This window comes from Saccoglossus kowalevskii, chromosome 6, assembly GCF_978046115.1.
Source record: "Saccoglossus kowalevskii chromosome 6, keSacKowa6.1, whole genome shotgun sequence".
NCBI lineage: Eukaryota > Metazoa > Hemichordata > Enteropneusta > Harrimaniidae > Saccoglossus > Saccoglossus kowalevskii.
The window spans coordinates 2,235,311-2,251,222 of NC_140646.1; the positions used below are offsets into that span (position 1 = coordinate 2,235,311).

A 15,912-nucleotide genomic window follows, 5' to 3' on the forward strand; every position below is an offset into this window, starting at 1 on the left:
CGTCCCGGCCGTCACTGGTGGGTTCTCTCGTCCCGGCCGTCACTGGTGGGTTCTCTCGTCCCGGCCGTCACTGGTGGGTTCTCTCGTCCCGGCCGTCACTGGTGGGTTCTCTCGTCCCGGCCGTCACTGGTGGGTTCTCTCGTCCCGGCCGTCACTGGTGGGTTCTCTCGTCCCGGCCGTCACTGGTGGGTTCTCTCGTCCCGGCCGTCACTGGTGGGTTCTCTCGTCCCGGCCGTCACTGGTGGGTTCTCTCGTCCCGGCCGTCACTGGTGGGTTCTCTCGTCCCGGCCGTCACTGGTGGGTTCTCTCGTCCCGGCCGTCACTGGTGGGTTCTCTCGTCCCGGCCGTCACTGGTGGGTTCTCTCGTCCCGGCCGTCACTGGTGGGTTCTCTCGTCCCGGCCGTCACTGGTGGGTTCTCTCGTCCCGGCCGTCACTGGTGGGTTCTCTCGTCCCGGCCGTCACTGGTGGGTTCTCTCGTCCCGGCCGTCACTGGTGGGTTCTCTCGTCCCGGCCGTCACTGGTGGGTTCTCTCGTCCCGGCCGTCACTGGTGGGTTCTCTCGTCCCGGCCGTCACTGGTGGGTTCTCTCGTCCCGGCCGTCACTGGTGGGTTCTCTCGTCCCGGCCGTCACTGGTGGGTTCTCTCGTCCCGGCCGTCACTGGTGGGTTCTCTCGTCCCGGCCGTCACTGGTGGGTTCTCTCGTCCCGGCCGTCACTGGTGGGTTCTCTCGTCCCGGCCGTCACTGGTGGGTTCTCTCGTCCCGGCCGTCACTGGTGGGTTCTCTCGTCCCGGCCGTCACTGGTGGGTTCTCTCGTCCCGGCCGTCACTGGTGGGTTCTCTCGTCCCGGCCGTCACTGGTGGGTTCTCTCGTCCCGGCCGTCACTGGTGGGTTCTCTCGTCCCGGCCGTCACTGGTGGGTTCTCTCGTCCCGGCCGTCACTGGTGGGTTCTCTCGTCCCGGCCGTCACTGGTGGGTTCTCTCGTCCCGGCCGTCACTGGTGGGTTCTCTCGTCCCGGCCGTCACTGGTGGGTTCTCTCGTCCCGGCCGTCACTGGTGGGTTCTCTCGTCCCGGCCGTCACTGGTGGGTTCTCTCGTCCCGGCCGTCACTGGTGGGTTCTCTCGTCCCGGCCGTCACTGGTGGGTTCTCTCGTCCCGGCCGTCACTGGTGGGTTCTCTCGTCCCGGCCGTCACTGGTGGGTTCTCTCGTCCCGGCCGTCACTGGTGGGGTTCACTCGTCCCGGCCGTCACTGGTGGGGTTCACTCGTCCCGGCCGTCACTGGTGGGGTTCACTCGTCCCGGCCGTCATTGGTGGGGTTCACTCGTCCCGGCTGTCATTGGTGGGGTTCACTCGTCCCGGCTGTCATTGGTGGGGTTCTCTCGTCCCGGCCGTCATTGGTGGGGTTCTCTCGTCCCGGCCGTCATTGGTGGGGTTCTCTCGTCCCGGCCGTCACTGGTGGGGTTCTCTCGTCCCGGCCGTCACTGGTGGGGTTCTCTCGTCCCGACCGTCACTGGTGTGTTCACTCTTCCCGACCGTCACTGGTGTGTTCACTCTTCCCGACCGTCACTGGTGTGTTCACTCTTCCCGACCGTCACTGGTGTGTTCACTCTTCCCGACCGTCACTGGTGTGTTCACTCTTCCCGACCGTCACTGGTGTGTTCACTCTTCCCGACCGTCACTGGTGTGTTCACTCTTCCCGACCGTCACTGGTGTGTTCACTCTTCCCGACCGTCACTGGTGTGTTCACTCTTCCCGACCGTCACTGGTGTGTTCACTCTTCCCGACCGTCACTGGTGTGTTCACTCTTCCCGACCGTCACTGGTGTGTTCACTCTTCCCGACCGTCACTGGTGTGTTCACTCTTCCCGACCGTCACTGGTGTGTTCACTCTTCCCGACCGTCACTGGTGTGTTCACTCTTCCCGACCGTCACTGGTGTGTTCACTCTTCCCGACCGTCACTGGTGTGTTCACTCTTCCCGACCGTCACTGGTGTGTTCACTCTTCCCGACCGTCACTGGTGTGTTCACTCTTCCCGACCGTCACTTGATTGGTTCAAACCTTGTTGCATGAAGGGAGTGGGATTGATAAGTGCTTAACTCGGATTTATTGACTACTCGTATAATAACAACCAGATGTCTCCTAATCTCCAGTTTAAACTAATGTAAAATAATATGCAGTTTGTCACTATTGCTGATATACATTACGTACTAGATAGTTACTTCATAATTGGTTGTGGCACATATGTCAAGTGTTCTATCAATCTGATGCCCATTTCCACTTTATTTATAGTGTTTAACTGTTATTGGCTAAAGCCTTTAATTGAAATTTAAGTGAAGGACGATGAAATGATTTGCAAAATAATCTGTCAATGAATGTCAGTTTATTGTAACTAGAATATTGTAACGGTCATTGCACTTACTCTTCTGTGCATTCCATATATATATGTTTAATAATGTAGCAAGAATATAACTAAACTTTTCACCACCAGACTTTGTCAGCCAAATTCTTCTGCACTTTTTAGCCCCCGCCGGATCTGTGTTCCGGGCGGGGGGTAATTAATTTGGGTCGTGTCTGTGCAATGTGTGTGCACATTTTCATGTTACCAGCTTTTTCTCACATGTGTGATCCAATTCAGTTCAGAGTTGGTACAGAGACAGAAATTGATGGTGCTATGGTGCACATCAAGTTATTTTTTCGATTCTTCAAAGTTTCACTGTGTTTTTCCTTGATTTTTAACATTTTTCCTTCAAAATCCGACTTTTCCCGAAATTACCCGAGTTTAATCCGAGTTATGATGACGCTTACGCAGTTCTCGTCTCTGTGGAAATCAGTCAATTTTGTGAGGATATTGTATCCCGGAATTGTATCTTTATTTGCGCAACGCTTCTATGGACAAAATTGTGTCTCGTCAATTTCAAAGGTAAGAAACTATGCTTGTTATGGTATTTATACACTTTGTATTATCGTTTGTGTCTTGGGTTAGGTGATCGTGAGAAACTATTGCTAACCTGTCGAGAGTTTCGCCAGAAAAACTGCCTTTTTATTATGGTTGTAGGAACTGATTATGTATTGTGTAAATTGAAAGTTTACCTCGTGACTTAAGAGGTTTGCAGTGCTCTCACCGGGATTCAAACGTCGTGGTGGTGTCGGCGCAATGCTGCTCTGAGATGCTTGCCAGACTGCCTCGCTCAAAATCATTATCGCCATGCTTGATTTCCGCAACATTTACATTTGTTTATGATTTCCACAGCTATTGTTCTATGAGATGCATCCTCGCTGTTCATAAACAAGCCATAAACAAGTTTAGTTGGGTCGGCATGTACTCATTGAAAGTGTTGGTTTATTTACGTAATCCACTGATCACGCAATGGGCGAAGTTAAAAATATGTCGCTACTCAGGAGAGCTTGCCCACAACGCTAAATGTCCCAATATAAACGTACCGGTACGTTTATTTTTTCCACAGAAAAATTCCACCCGGCACATTTTTATTTGGGACGGTACGTTTATTTATTTTTCTAAATCCGATTAAAAAAATCATGCCTTTTTCCCCATGAGAAACGAAGCCAAAAGATCGCACTAAAACATCAGTAAATCTGGTCTTTCGTGTTGCTTTCCCCATGAGGTCGCTGAACTGTCATATTTAAATGCTTTATGGTAATTTGAGCACATGGGCACCATCCAGCATTTTGATTGGTTGATTAGCGACTTGACCTATCTGGTCAATAAACACGCGTCGTGGGCATGGATAACATGGCGGATATTGTCTCATCGAACGTTAACATGTAACCGAAAACATTTGCTTACGATAAAACTAAGTTGAATTTTACTTGCATTTCATAACAATTCAACAAATTTATTTTTTGTACATTAATATAATTAACTACTGAATACTAATCAACAATTACAACACTTCGAAAAAAAGTAAGCTACCGTACCGTGATCATTTGCTACCAACAAAAAAATAATGCATAATAAATAATAGTGCATATTTTTTGTTGTCATGTGAACAGTTTTTTTGATTGACTGTAATTTTCCAACATTTCATGACGTCTATTGTAGCACCAAATTATGGCCTTTCACTCCTCCTTGACGTCTATTTAAATGATTATACGGCGTCTTGTCGCCAGCCACGAATGTCACACTAGACGAAATTGATCGATACTGCCGACCATTCCATGCATTTTTTATTGACGCACGACGACACGCAAATCGAGAAAAGTATTGTCCTTGCAACAATTTCGCGCAATACGTCACCACTATACAGTGACTGATTTAATTTTTATTCAACATTAAAACAAACTACAGTGAGTTGTTCTATGGTCGTATAAAAATAAAATAAACTACATTAAGATACAGTAAAGTTAACCAACTAAACAGAATGCTAAATAAAGCTAAATAATATTACAAACACATATAGAATCACAATAAACTTGTACGATCACATTAGAGTCATAACTATGAAAAGAATATTTTTATATTTGGTGGAGCTGCTCATATATCATTTGTATGTATTGTGCAGTTTCCCTGCCAGTCAGACTCGAGTAGTGATTGGTTTGCTACTTCATTACATCTTGCAGCCTTTCAAACAGTATATTGCTACACATGCATCATTTGTTGTCCATGTATATTCCTAATTGCTCAGTGAAAACTTGCAATTTCTTTCTGGCTGGTATAAATATATTAAGTAATATGTTTTCGTACTGAAAAGACACAAATAGCTTTTTTAATTAAATTTAACAGCTAATGGGAGCATATATATACTACAACCTCTGCTTACTTTTGACTAAATGTTTTTTTGTTTTTTTCAGGTGCAGAGCCAGAATTTTTTTCTCGGAAAGCAAAGCCACTGAAACTGCATATATTACAAAAGCATATTATTCGCTGCATGTCTGACAATTGTATAAAGTTTTGCAGGTCGTCTTTTTTTTTTTTTTTGAGAAGTGCTGTCAACCAAAGCATAAATATGTGTTTCTCTGTACATAAAAGTTCAATTTCACACGATTTGTTAATATTAATGTATGATAATAAAAACTTGATAATATTTTTCTGGATTCTTGCACTTTATTTGTATCATTGTCATATGAGAAGTACTCTTGTCCTTATTTAGACATATTGAAACTAATTCCGGGCCACAAACTACATGTAGATCTGTACATGAAGTACATGGGAAGTAAAGTTGTTGACACAGGTAATGTACACCAAGGATTGTCATTCATGACCTGTTTGATTGGATAAAGTTTTACGACTTGGAGGCCATTTTGTCCCTCAAAAATCTAAAAAAAACAAGCTTTTTCTAGCTGTTAACAGCTTTTTCTCAGATGTGTGTCATCCAGTTTTGTTCAAAGTTGGTACAGGGACAGGTAATAATTGTTTACAAATACACATCGCATTATATGTTTAACAAGTTATAAATTGTCTCAGAAAAGCCAAATGAATATATTTTTACCCCACCCCCTAAAATTGTAACACATCAATTCTGAACAGAATTTTAATACAGCTCATAATGAATTAATTCACTCTGACACAAACTAAGTTCAATATAAGTTTTTAAATTTTTTTCTTGGGTGCATGTCTTCTGTACACAGCAGTCTGTGAAGGAGATATTTAATGAATTTGGAAAACAAAATATTTTGTATCTAAATAAGCTGAAAATTTGTAATGATATAAGATCACATTACATGACATTTGGCAACAAATCTATTGACCTCTAGATGCCAGTTGTCAGACCCTAACAGACAAAAAATATGTCTGTTTTAGATATAAGAGAATGACCTGTATAGATCTATTGCATTAATCATGTATAAATTTTGTGTCTTTCTTTGAATTTGCAAAATCTTAATGGGAATGATGTAATTGTAATTTTAACTTGTTGTAACGACTTCAGAAGTGACACTCATCAATGCTACTGCCTAGACTTAATGTTGTAATGTAAATTTGTTGTAGGTGTGTGCATCTAATTTTGGGGATATTTGTTCTGTTGTGGGAACTGAAAAAACTGAGGAGATACTGGTGAGTAAATTGTGAATTTTCTCTTGTTGCTTTACTACGTCATAATTGAGTTAATGCAGTCAGTGATTTAATAAAATGCTTTATTTTTGTTACTGGAAATTTGTTAAGTAATTAGCATAATTTGTTGTGATGTCTTCTGAAACACCCGGTGTACATATACAGTCGTATGTTGCGTATTATTATTCATACTTCTGCTGTAATCTATGGTGCTTCAGAATAAAATAATTTTAGTTATGCATATATCTCGCGTACATTTTCTCAGATTTTTTTTTTCAAATTTGGTACAAGAGGTAAGACGTAAAATGTTGCATATTCTTTTCAAAATTTGATGATTTTAATGAAATTTAACTGATGGTGGTTGTCACAAGGTAAATTACACGGTTGTGTTATTTATCTCAAAATACACAATATAAATAATGTATAGATATATTGGTATTGATATATGATCATACACAGTAATGCCAGGGTAGAACTTTGGGATAGAACACACACACCTGTAAAACTTGCACGCACTTCACAAGTATATGTGGTCAACAAAATATTTAATATAGAATAATCTCAAATAATATTTGTAATGTAAATCACAATATTTGACCTTAAATAATTAATGCAACAATGACATTATCATTTAAACACAAATAACCATGGTTAACGCCCTAAACAACATAATCAGTACATAATCTGAAAATACAAGTAAATAACGTTTTAAGTCGTCACTTGTAGACTGTTAACATCAATATCACTGTTCCAAAACAACGAACGGAGTAAGGTAGAAATAACAATGCAACGTCAGACTACTTAGCTTTTGTAGTTGACTCGGTTCCATGCACAGTGTTCATTGTATCGCACGATTTAATGTCTCGATGGTGGTTTGACAAGTATGTTGCAGCAAGGCTATGGAGACTCGGTTCCATGCACAGTGTTCATTGTATCGCACGATTTAATGTCTCGATGGTGGTTTGACAAGTATGTTGCAGCAAGGCTATGGAGACTCGGTTCCATGCAGTGTTCATTGTATCGCACGATTTAATGTCTCGATGGTGGTTTGACAAGTATGTTGCAGCAAGGCTATGGAGACTCGGTTCCATGCACAGTGTTCATTGTATCGCACGATTTAATGTCTCGATGGTGGTTTGACAAGTATGTTGCAGCAAGGCTATGGAGACTCAGTTCCATGCAGTGTTCATTGTATCGCACGATTTAATGTCTCGATGGTGGTTTGACAAGTATGTTGCAGCAAGGCTATGGAGACTCGGTTCCATGCAGTGTTCATTGTATCGCACGATTTAATGTCTCGATGGTGGTTTGACAAGTATGTTGCAGCAAGGCTATGGAGACTCGGTTCCATGCACAGTGTTCATTGTATCGCACGATTTAATGTCTCGATGGTGGTTTGACAAGTATGTTGCAGCAAGGCTATGGAGACTCGGTTCCATGCAGTGTTCATTGTATCGCACGATTTAATGTCTCGATGGTGGTTTGACAAGTATGTTGCAGCAAGGCTATGGAGACTCGGTTCCATGCAGTGTTCATTGTATCGCACGATTTAATGTCTCGATGGTGGTTTGACAAGTATGTTGCAGCAAGGCTATGGAGACTCGGTTCCATGCACAGTGTTCATTGTATCGCACGATTTAATGTCTCGATGGTGGTTTGACAAGTATGTTGCAGCAAGGCTATGGAGACTCGGTTCCATGCACAGTGTTCATTGTATCGCACGATTTAATGTCTCGATGGTGGTTTGACAAGTATGTTGCAGCAAGGCTATGGAGACTCGGTTCCATGCACAGTGTTCATTGTATCGCACGATTTAATGTCTCGATGGTGGTTTGACAAGTATGTTGCAGCAAGGCTATGGAGACTCGGTTCCATGCACAGTGTTCATTGTATCGCACGATTTAATGTCTCGATGGTGGTTTGACAAGTATGTTGCAGCAAGGCTATGGAGACTCGGTTCCATGCACAGTGTTCATTGTATCGCACGATTTAATGTCTCGATGGTGGTTTGACAAGTATGTTGCAGCAAGGCTATGGAGACTCGGTTCCATGCACAGTGTTCATTGTATCGCACGATTTAATGTCTCGATGGTGGTTTGACAAGTATGTTGCAGCAAGGCTATGGAGACTCGGTTCCATGCACAGTGTTCATTGTATCGCACGATTTAATGTCTCGATGGTGGTTTGACAAGTATGTTGCAGCAAGGCTATGGAGACTCGGTTCCATGCAGTGTTCATTGTATCGCACGATTTAATGTCTCGATGGTGGTTTGACAAGTATGTTGCAGCAAGGCTATGGAGACTCGGTTCCATGCACAGTGTTCATTGTATCGCACGATTTAATGTCTCGATGGTGGTTTGACAAGTATGTTGCAGCAAGGCTATGGAGACTCGGTTCCATGCAGTGTTCATTGTATCGCACGATTTAATGTCTCGATGGTGGTTTGACAAGTATGTTGCAGCAAGGCTATGGAGACTCGGTTCCATGCACAGTGTTCATTGTATCGCACGATTTAATGTCTCGATGGTGGTTTGACAAGTATGTTGCAGCAAGGCTATGGAGACTCGGTTCCATGCAGTGTTCATTGTATCGCACGATTTAATGTCTCGATGGTGGTTTGACAAGTATGTTGCAGCAAGGCTATGGAGACTCGGTTCCATGCAGTGTTCATTGTATCGCACGATTTAATGTCTCGATGGTGGTTTGACAAGTATGTTGCAGCAAGGCTATGGAGACTCGGTTCCATGCAGTGTTCATTGTATCGCACGATTTAATGTCTCGATGGTGGTTTGACAAGTATGTTGCAGCAAGGCTATGGAGACTCGGTTCCATGCACAGTGTTCATTGTATCGCACGATTTAATGTCTCGATGGTGGTTTGACAAGTATGTTGCAGCAAGGCTATGGAGACTCGGTTCCATGCACAGTGTTCATTGTATCGCACGATTTAATGTCTCGATGGTGGTTTGACAAGTATGTTGCAGCAAGGCTATGGAGACTCGGTTCCATGCAGTGTTCATTGTATCGCACGATTTAATGTCTCGATGGTGGTTTGACAAGTATGTTGCAGCAAGGCTATGGAGACTCGGTTCCATGCACAGTGTTCATTGTATCGCACGATTTAATGTCTCGATGGTGGTTTGACAAGTATGTTGCAGCAAGGCTATGGAGACTCGGTTCCATGCACAGTGTTCATTGTATCGCACGATTTAATGTCTCGATGGTGGTTTGACAAGTATGTTGCAGCAAGGCTATGGAGACTCGGTTCCATGCAGTGTTCATTGTATCGCACGATTTAATGTCTCGATGGTGGTTTGACAAGTATGTTTGCAGCAAGGCTATGGAGACTCGGTGACTTCACCATGTACAATAAAAGACAGATAATTGTATACATGTGCAACAGTTTTTTTGTTTTCATTACATAATGAATGTATGTATTATAGAAAAATGTCTGCAAATCTCCACACTATTCACCACTCTAACTTTTAAATGCGTAAATTTCAATGTTGAGAAGAAGTACCTAAGTGTCAGTCAAAATGCCGGCAGTGGTTTGTGTCTTGCTGGGGTCTCTTGAGAGCCATATGGAGGAATTGAATAGTATTGTCCTCCATAGGTCCTCCAGAGTCCTCAGTAGATAAAACCTATCGTCTTGTTTCCTGTGGTACTAAAGAAACAGTAACAACCTGCAATATTGAATGCATCCTACAGCAAGACCACAGAATCATGGTGGCAACTATCGGCAATCTAATCTGCCATTTTGAAAATTCAGGATGTTCACCTTTGTTGTGTTTTTTAGAATAAGCTGCTGAATTATCATTTACATCATCCTTGAAGCTTCTTTGACAGCTTGTACATTGTCAATTTGGACAAATCTTGTGGATTGTCTTTCTGTCTATGCATCCCCTGTATATTGGACAATTCTTATAAATTAGGACTACTTTTCCAATTTTCAAGCAGCCAGAAAAACTCCTTGTATCAACAATTATATATTTGAGTTAATGGGTCAGCATGAATGACAAGATACTGTAAATTACTTTATTTTCGCTGAAGGAATGATTCAGTGAAAATAAAATACAGCGAGTATATCTTTTTCCCTATATTTTACATTCAACTCATAAATCAGTGAAAATGAATTCCATACAAAACAGCCAAAATGTCTTTTCAGCGAAAATTAATTCCAGCAAAAATAAAGTATTTTACAGTAGGGTGCATTTGGTTATGTTCTATTGATTTGTGTGGGTTCAGGAATGGAATTGTGTGTAAAACGGTCACAGTCATGAATAAGGTGGGAAAAAGATTTTGAGAAACAACTATTCTATGTCAGAGGGTTTTATACGTTGCTTAGACGTGCATCACTCTACCATGCATTTCTATTTGCTCTGTGAAAACAACTCAAACTCAACTATGAGACAATCCTGAACAACCCAATCTTACATGTTGTACATCTATAGGTAATTTTGTTACACTGATCAGGAGAGTCTAAACAACTAGCCCAAAGTACATTTTTTTGAGAATTTTTGGTGTTTTCACCGCGACGGTTGCCAAGCAGTGAAAATGCCCAGATGTCTGCCCCCGAGAATTGATGAAAGTCACCAGGGTTAGTGATGCTAACTGCCAGGTTTGATAAAATAATCACGAAAGTGGAGTGCAATGTATGAAGTGCAACTGGTACAGTCGTCAGATTGCTTTGTTCAGGCAACTTTCTGGATAAAAAAAAACAAATACTACGAGCACATCATTTCATTGATAATTTTGTAGTGATCAACAATCTATTGATGAAGATGATCTCATATTTTATTACCTTGCCCTTATCATCAAAGATGGAAGGGAAAGGTATATTAAGGGGAAAATTTTGTCCGTCGTCGTCGGCAGCGGCGGCGGCGTCGTCGTCGTTAATAATTATTATTGTGTGCATAATAACTTTACTAATTCTATTCTAAACTTCATCAAACTTGGTCACCTTATTCATCAGTATAAAGTCTTCCCTGAGTTTGAACAACAGATGTCCTGTATGAAAATATCATGCAAAAATTGAGAAAATCTGATAAAATATTTTGACTGTTTCTACTTGACTAATCACTGGTGATACACATCAAAGGTCACTGATCTCAGTGGAAATATGCATTGTTGTATGTGTTCAATGAAGCAAATGATTTATCTTGTAATAATATCCTTGGTAATGTATCTCAGAATCCCATAATGGGTTTCAAAACCAACTCATGGAGAGATTGCACAGTCTGATACACATTTGCAAACCTATCAATAAACCAATGTCAGAAAAATAATATAAGCACTCCTATGAACTGGGTGCCAAACTTTGATCAAGATCTGAAGCTAATAGAAAATCTGTTTAGTTCAAAGTTATCAAATCAATACATAAAAAAATACATAAAAAGCAAAACATTTCATTCACATTTTGAAAAGAAAATTGTTCTAAAATATATGTATTCTGTTTTTGACAAACAGTTCATTCGACAAATGAAAACTCACAGGAATATGTTTCAGCTATTAGAACAGAATGATAGAGTTCTTATAATACTGGTTTAAAAACACACTTCAAAGATTGCAGTGTTTGAAGATGTAGATTCTCAGGAGGCAACAGTACTGTTGACTTCTCCCTCCACTGGACACCAACTAACTATTTAAGTTGATTTGCATACAAAGCAGAGCTTGCAACATGATAACTATTCATAAAGGCTGTTTTTTTTTTACTATTCATATAATACAGTAGTCACACAATGAGGCAGTTCATATTTGTCTCAGTGAATCATTAATTTTTGACAGACACCTGTAAAAAATACTTCGACTAAAGCCAGCTAAGATTTTCTGTTATCTTGCATGTTTTATGAATCTATTCACGTCTAAATGCAGCACTTTTTTTTTGCGATGAGGCGTTTGTTTTTATACTAAATATCTGAATTACTTTGAATAAAGCTGGAAATTATGTCCCTTAAAATAATTAAACTAATAAGGTACCAATGTTTTTGTAAGATATTTACATCTTTTAAGGACATTCGGTAGACTGATTCCCACTGTTGGTTCAACCCCAAAACTTGTTTGTATTCAAAATTAATTATGACAATGCATATTTATATTGAAACAAACTATGATAAAGGGAATTATATTATATTATATTATATAACAAAGGGCAAGGTCACCAGAGTTCAACTATGTTTCATTTTGAAGTGTTGTAGTTTCAACAATCTCGTTTCTACCTGGTCTAGGATTGAGTTACTTCCCCTCCTCCCGTCACACATATTTTGAAACATTTTCTCAGTCATGCCAGAACTAATTATATATATTATAAAGTTGGTTACAAACACAACACATCCTCGAAAAATATTCATGTTGAATTGTTTTTTTAATTGTTACCTGATTTTTTTTCTTACTTTTTATTTATAGTTAGAGAAATTTGAGTACCTTTGTGAAGATGGTGTTTGGGGTGTTCGTAAAGCTTGTGCTGAATGTTTTACTCAGGTCTCACTAGCAGTCAATCCTGAATCTAGAAGAGAGTATTTATCACGTGCATTTGTAAGATTGCTCTGTGATCAGTCTCGATGGGTAGGTATTTGTACACCTTATTGCTAGATGCAATGCACACAGTATTGCTGGAATCATTCTGTTTAATTTATCAAGTCCTCTTTGCTGCCGTTTTGCTAACCATACATACCGTGTTTGTCAAATTTAGAATTTCTGCAACATGTTTTATTTGTATACAATTTGTATCAATTTCTATTAATATAAATTTAGCATCATATTGCCTCAATTGAGCAATAGTTTTGCGATATTACACAGGTTATTTGCATACTACCATATAAGTAAATATGAATTCTAAATTTGGAATAGTCGCATGAGACTAATTTTTAACAAAAATCGTAACTAAACGGTCATAATTCCATAGTTTCCTTCATTTTGCGCATCTCTGGGCTTCCTTTATGAAGCAGTCAGTTCTCAAACACGTGTAACAGTATATACCTGATTCTGTTGTAAATTTGCCCATTCGAAAAATTGCCCCGGGCGATTTCACGGCTGGTGGGCCCTTATTTGGGGTTCAAATTTTCAAAAAATTATCATTAAATATTTTTAGGGGGCTTAAATTTTCATTGAAAAATCAACCAATGCCGATTTTCAAAACCGGAACTTGGACCACCAAAACGAAAGAATCTCGGAAGCTAATCTAAAATTGTATACTTTTTATTTTAGCTGGATTAAAAAGTAGACCGTGCATCTTTCTTCAAAAAATTCACATTAACGAACCTCGTGTGCCAAATACTATTATTTTGTTTCATTCTATTAGTAACGAAAGTAAATTCTAAAAGAAGTTTCAAATAACAACAAACACAACTGCATTGCTTAGTAGCAAATGATCGTGGTAGCGCAATCTGGTCATGCTGCGTCTTACAATTGTTGATTATTACCTAGTAATGATTATAATAATGTACAAAAAATAAATTCATTGAATTGTTATGAAATGAAAATAAATTTCAACTTGTTCCATCGTAAGCGAATGATTCCCATCGCATTTTCAACACTTGATGCTGTAGAAATGAATATATGCCATGTTTTGACCTGAAATGGTGTTCTTCGACCTAACAAGTCAAATCGATAGTTAACCAATGAAAACGATGGATGATGCCAACGTGTTCAAATTACCATAGCTCATTTAAATATGTTAATGTATAGAATGCAGCACGGAAGAGATTTGCCAATGCTGTTGTACGATCTTTTGGCTTGGATTTTGATGGGAAAGCGGCCTATCCTATGGGATGGGTTTCTGTCCTGCGTCTGTCTGTCTGTCTGTCTGTCTGTCTGTGCACGACTTCTCCACAAAAACCGCCAAACCATTTGACTCGATCTTTGGTGTGTCGATGCCTTGATGAGTGTAGATGGTAATTTGTTCATGAGAAGTCGATCTGCCAAAAATTATGCAAATTAGCCCCCAAAAACTCTGAAAAAAATTGTTTATGCTACTATGACACTAAGTGGTCGACAGTGCTGATATTAATAGTGCATGTGCCTTGGGTTGTCCTCTATCAGTTTTGTTAATTTGGTAAGGAAATTTTCAATTTTGGTAAAAAATTCTATTTTCGACTTCTTCTTCAAAACCGGTAGCCTGAATGCTTTGATACTTGGTGTGTATATACCTTGTCTTGACATCTATAAGATTTGTTCATCCCATGGCCATATCTTTAATTCTCTAATTTTGGCAAATATTTTTTTCATTTTTGGTTAAAAATGGAATTTCAACTAACCACTATTTCCAATGCTTTGGTGTTAGGCATACATGTGTTTATTATTCCATTAACAACTTTGTGTGGTTGTTTGGCGATATATTATTTAAATGTGTATAGACATGATTGATTTGGGTGGAAAATTATGCAAATTGCCTAATTTACATACCAATATTTAGGCGATATCTTGAGAACCATTTAATGTTTTAATAACACTTGGTGCATAGATGTGTTGGGGCAGTTTTTAGATATATTTAGTTTTTGGTGGAAATTTAATTTGCACATCAGCTAGTGAAATTCAAGCTATTTGGGTGCTATTTCAAGAACCATTCAACGTATTTCAACAAAACTTGATATATACATGTATTACGAATTCAGATAATTGCAAATATCATGTTATGTTATTCTCTCAACTCACTGGATTTTTTTTAAGCTCTCTTTGATTCTAATTTTATTGAATATTTCCGTTATTTTTGTGAAAAAATTCCCCTTTTAGCATTGTTTTATTGTCTCACTGCCTTTTGGGGTATTTGTCATATGCATGTACAGCACTAATCTTTTGTACAATAGCCGTTGAGCAACAGGCCATTAGCCTATTTTTAAAAAACAAAATTAGTTGTTTTCAAAAGATAAACTGAGCATTTGAAGAATAATTTAACATTGTTTACAGCAGTAACAGCTCATTGTCGAAACGAAGCTAACCCATTCACGCTAGTCGCTATAAACATCAATACTCTTGAATAGGCGTCAATGACTACGGCAAAACTTTTAGGCATCACAGGAATCTTGCCAGCCCAACGTGGAATTAAGACATTATGTTTCACAATTTAGAAGAGTTTGAATTTAAAGATTAAATATATATGAAATGCGAATGCTGCAGACTAAAAAACAAATACATTGTTGTTGCAATATTAATGTCTATTGTAAAAAGTTAAATAAAACTCATCTGAAACGTTTCAGCCAGGAGTATGTATAATAAAACTTCTGAACTTTCAAAGTTACGACGTGACATAACTAACTTCTCAATGTTATACACAGATTGTACCAATAATTCCTCTTACTCGGTCATGATGCCAAGCAAAAAATGTTACTTTGTTTTTTTGATATGAAATAAAAGTAAAATTTGAATTAGTTTTATCGGGAGTGGATATTTTTGATCACTTGATCGCTTTGGTAAAAAACACAGCCCTCCATGTTTGTGACGCATTACATGTAGTTGACCGGTATGTGTCTTTTGACCCGATGGGTCAATAATTCCATTAACCAATCAGAATGCCACAGGAGAATCCGAAGTTTTCTGAATGGTAGTGATAATAAAAATTACGCTGCGGAAGTAAAGCGATGTCGTAGCACGATGTGTTGACATCGATTTCAGTTGAAAACTGCGTGATGGTCATCGAAATAGGTGATTAGCAATTTTTTGCTCCGCTGTCGACTTTGTCGAGCAGAGCTTATCATACGAGTGATTGTCCGTCGTCCGTGTCAATGTTTTACTTTTTCGACTTCTTGAAAACTACCAGCCTGAATGCTTTGATACTTGGTGTGTATGTACCTTGGGTAGACCTCTCTCAGATTTGTTCATTTCATGATCATATCTTCAATTCTCTAATTTTGGTGAATATTTTTGTCATTTTTGGTAAAAAGTGATATTTTCAACTTCTTGTTAAAAACCGCAA

General features: G+C 39.7%; 1 protein-coding gene, 1 long non-coding RNA gene and 1 other non-coding gene across 5 annotated transcripts in view; all 3 read left to right on the forward strand.

The window, feature by feature from the left end:
• The window catches only part of LOC102804979 (serine/threonine-protein phosphatase 4 regulatory subunit 1-like), a 132,458-nt gene that overhangs the window by 90,489 nt on the left and 26,057 nt on the right, over positions 1 to 15,912 (forward strand). For all 3 annotated transcript variants that reach the window (XM_085499946.1, XM_085499947.1, XM_085499948.1), the window contains exons 8-9: positions 5,943 to 6,008; positions 12,408 to 12,566. In XM_085499946.1, coding sequence (XP_085356072.1) covers positions 5,943 to 6,008; positions 12,408 to 12,566 — 225 coding nt within the window. The remainder of the gene's footprint in view (positions 1 to 5,942; positions 6,009 to 12,407; positions 12,567 to 15,912) is intronic.
• LOC146741465 (uncharacterized) lies at positions 2,825 to 5,050 on the forward strand. The gene is made up of 2 exons (XR_014929760.1): positions 2,825 to 2,918; positions 4,808 to 5,050. It is a non-coding gene; the product is annotated as an uncharacterized LOC146741465 (long non-coding RNA).
• On the forward strand, positions 9,550 to 9,651 carry Mir4830d (microRNA mir-4830d). Its single transcript, NR_038802.1, has one exon. It is a non-coding gene; the product is annotated as a microRNA mir-4830d (primary transcript).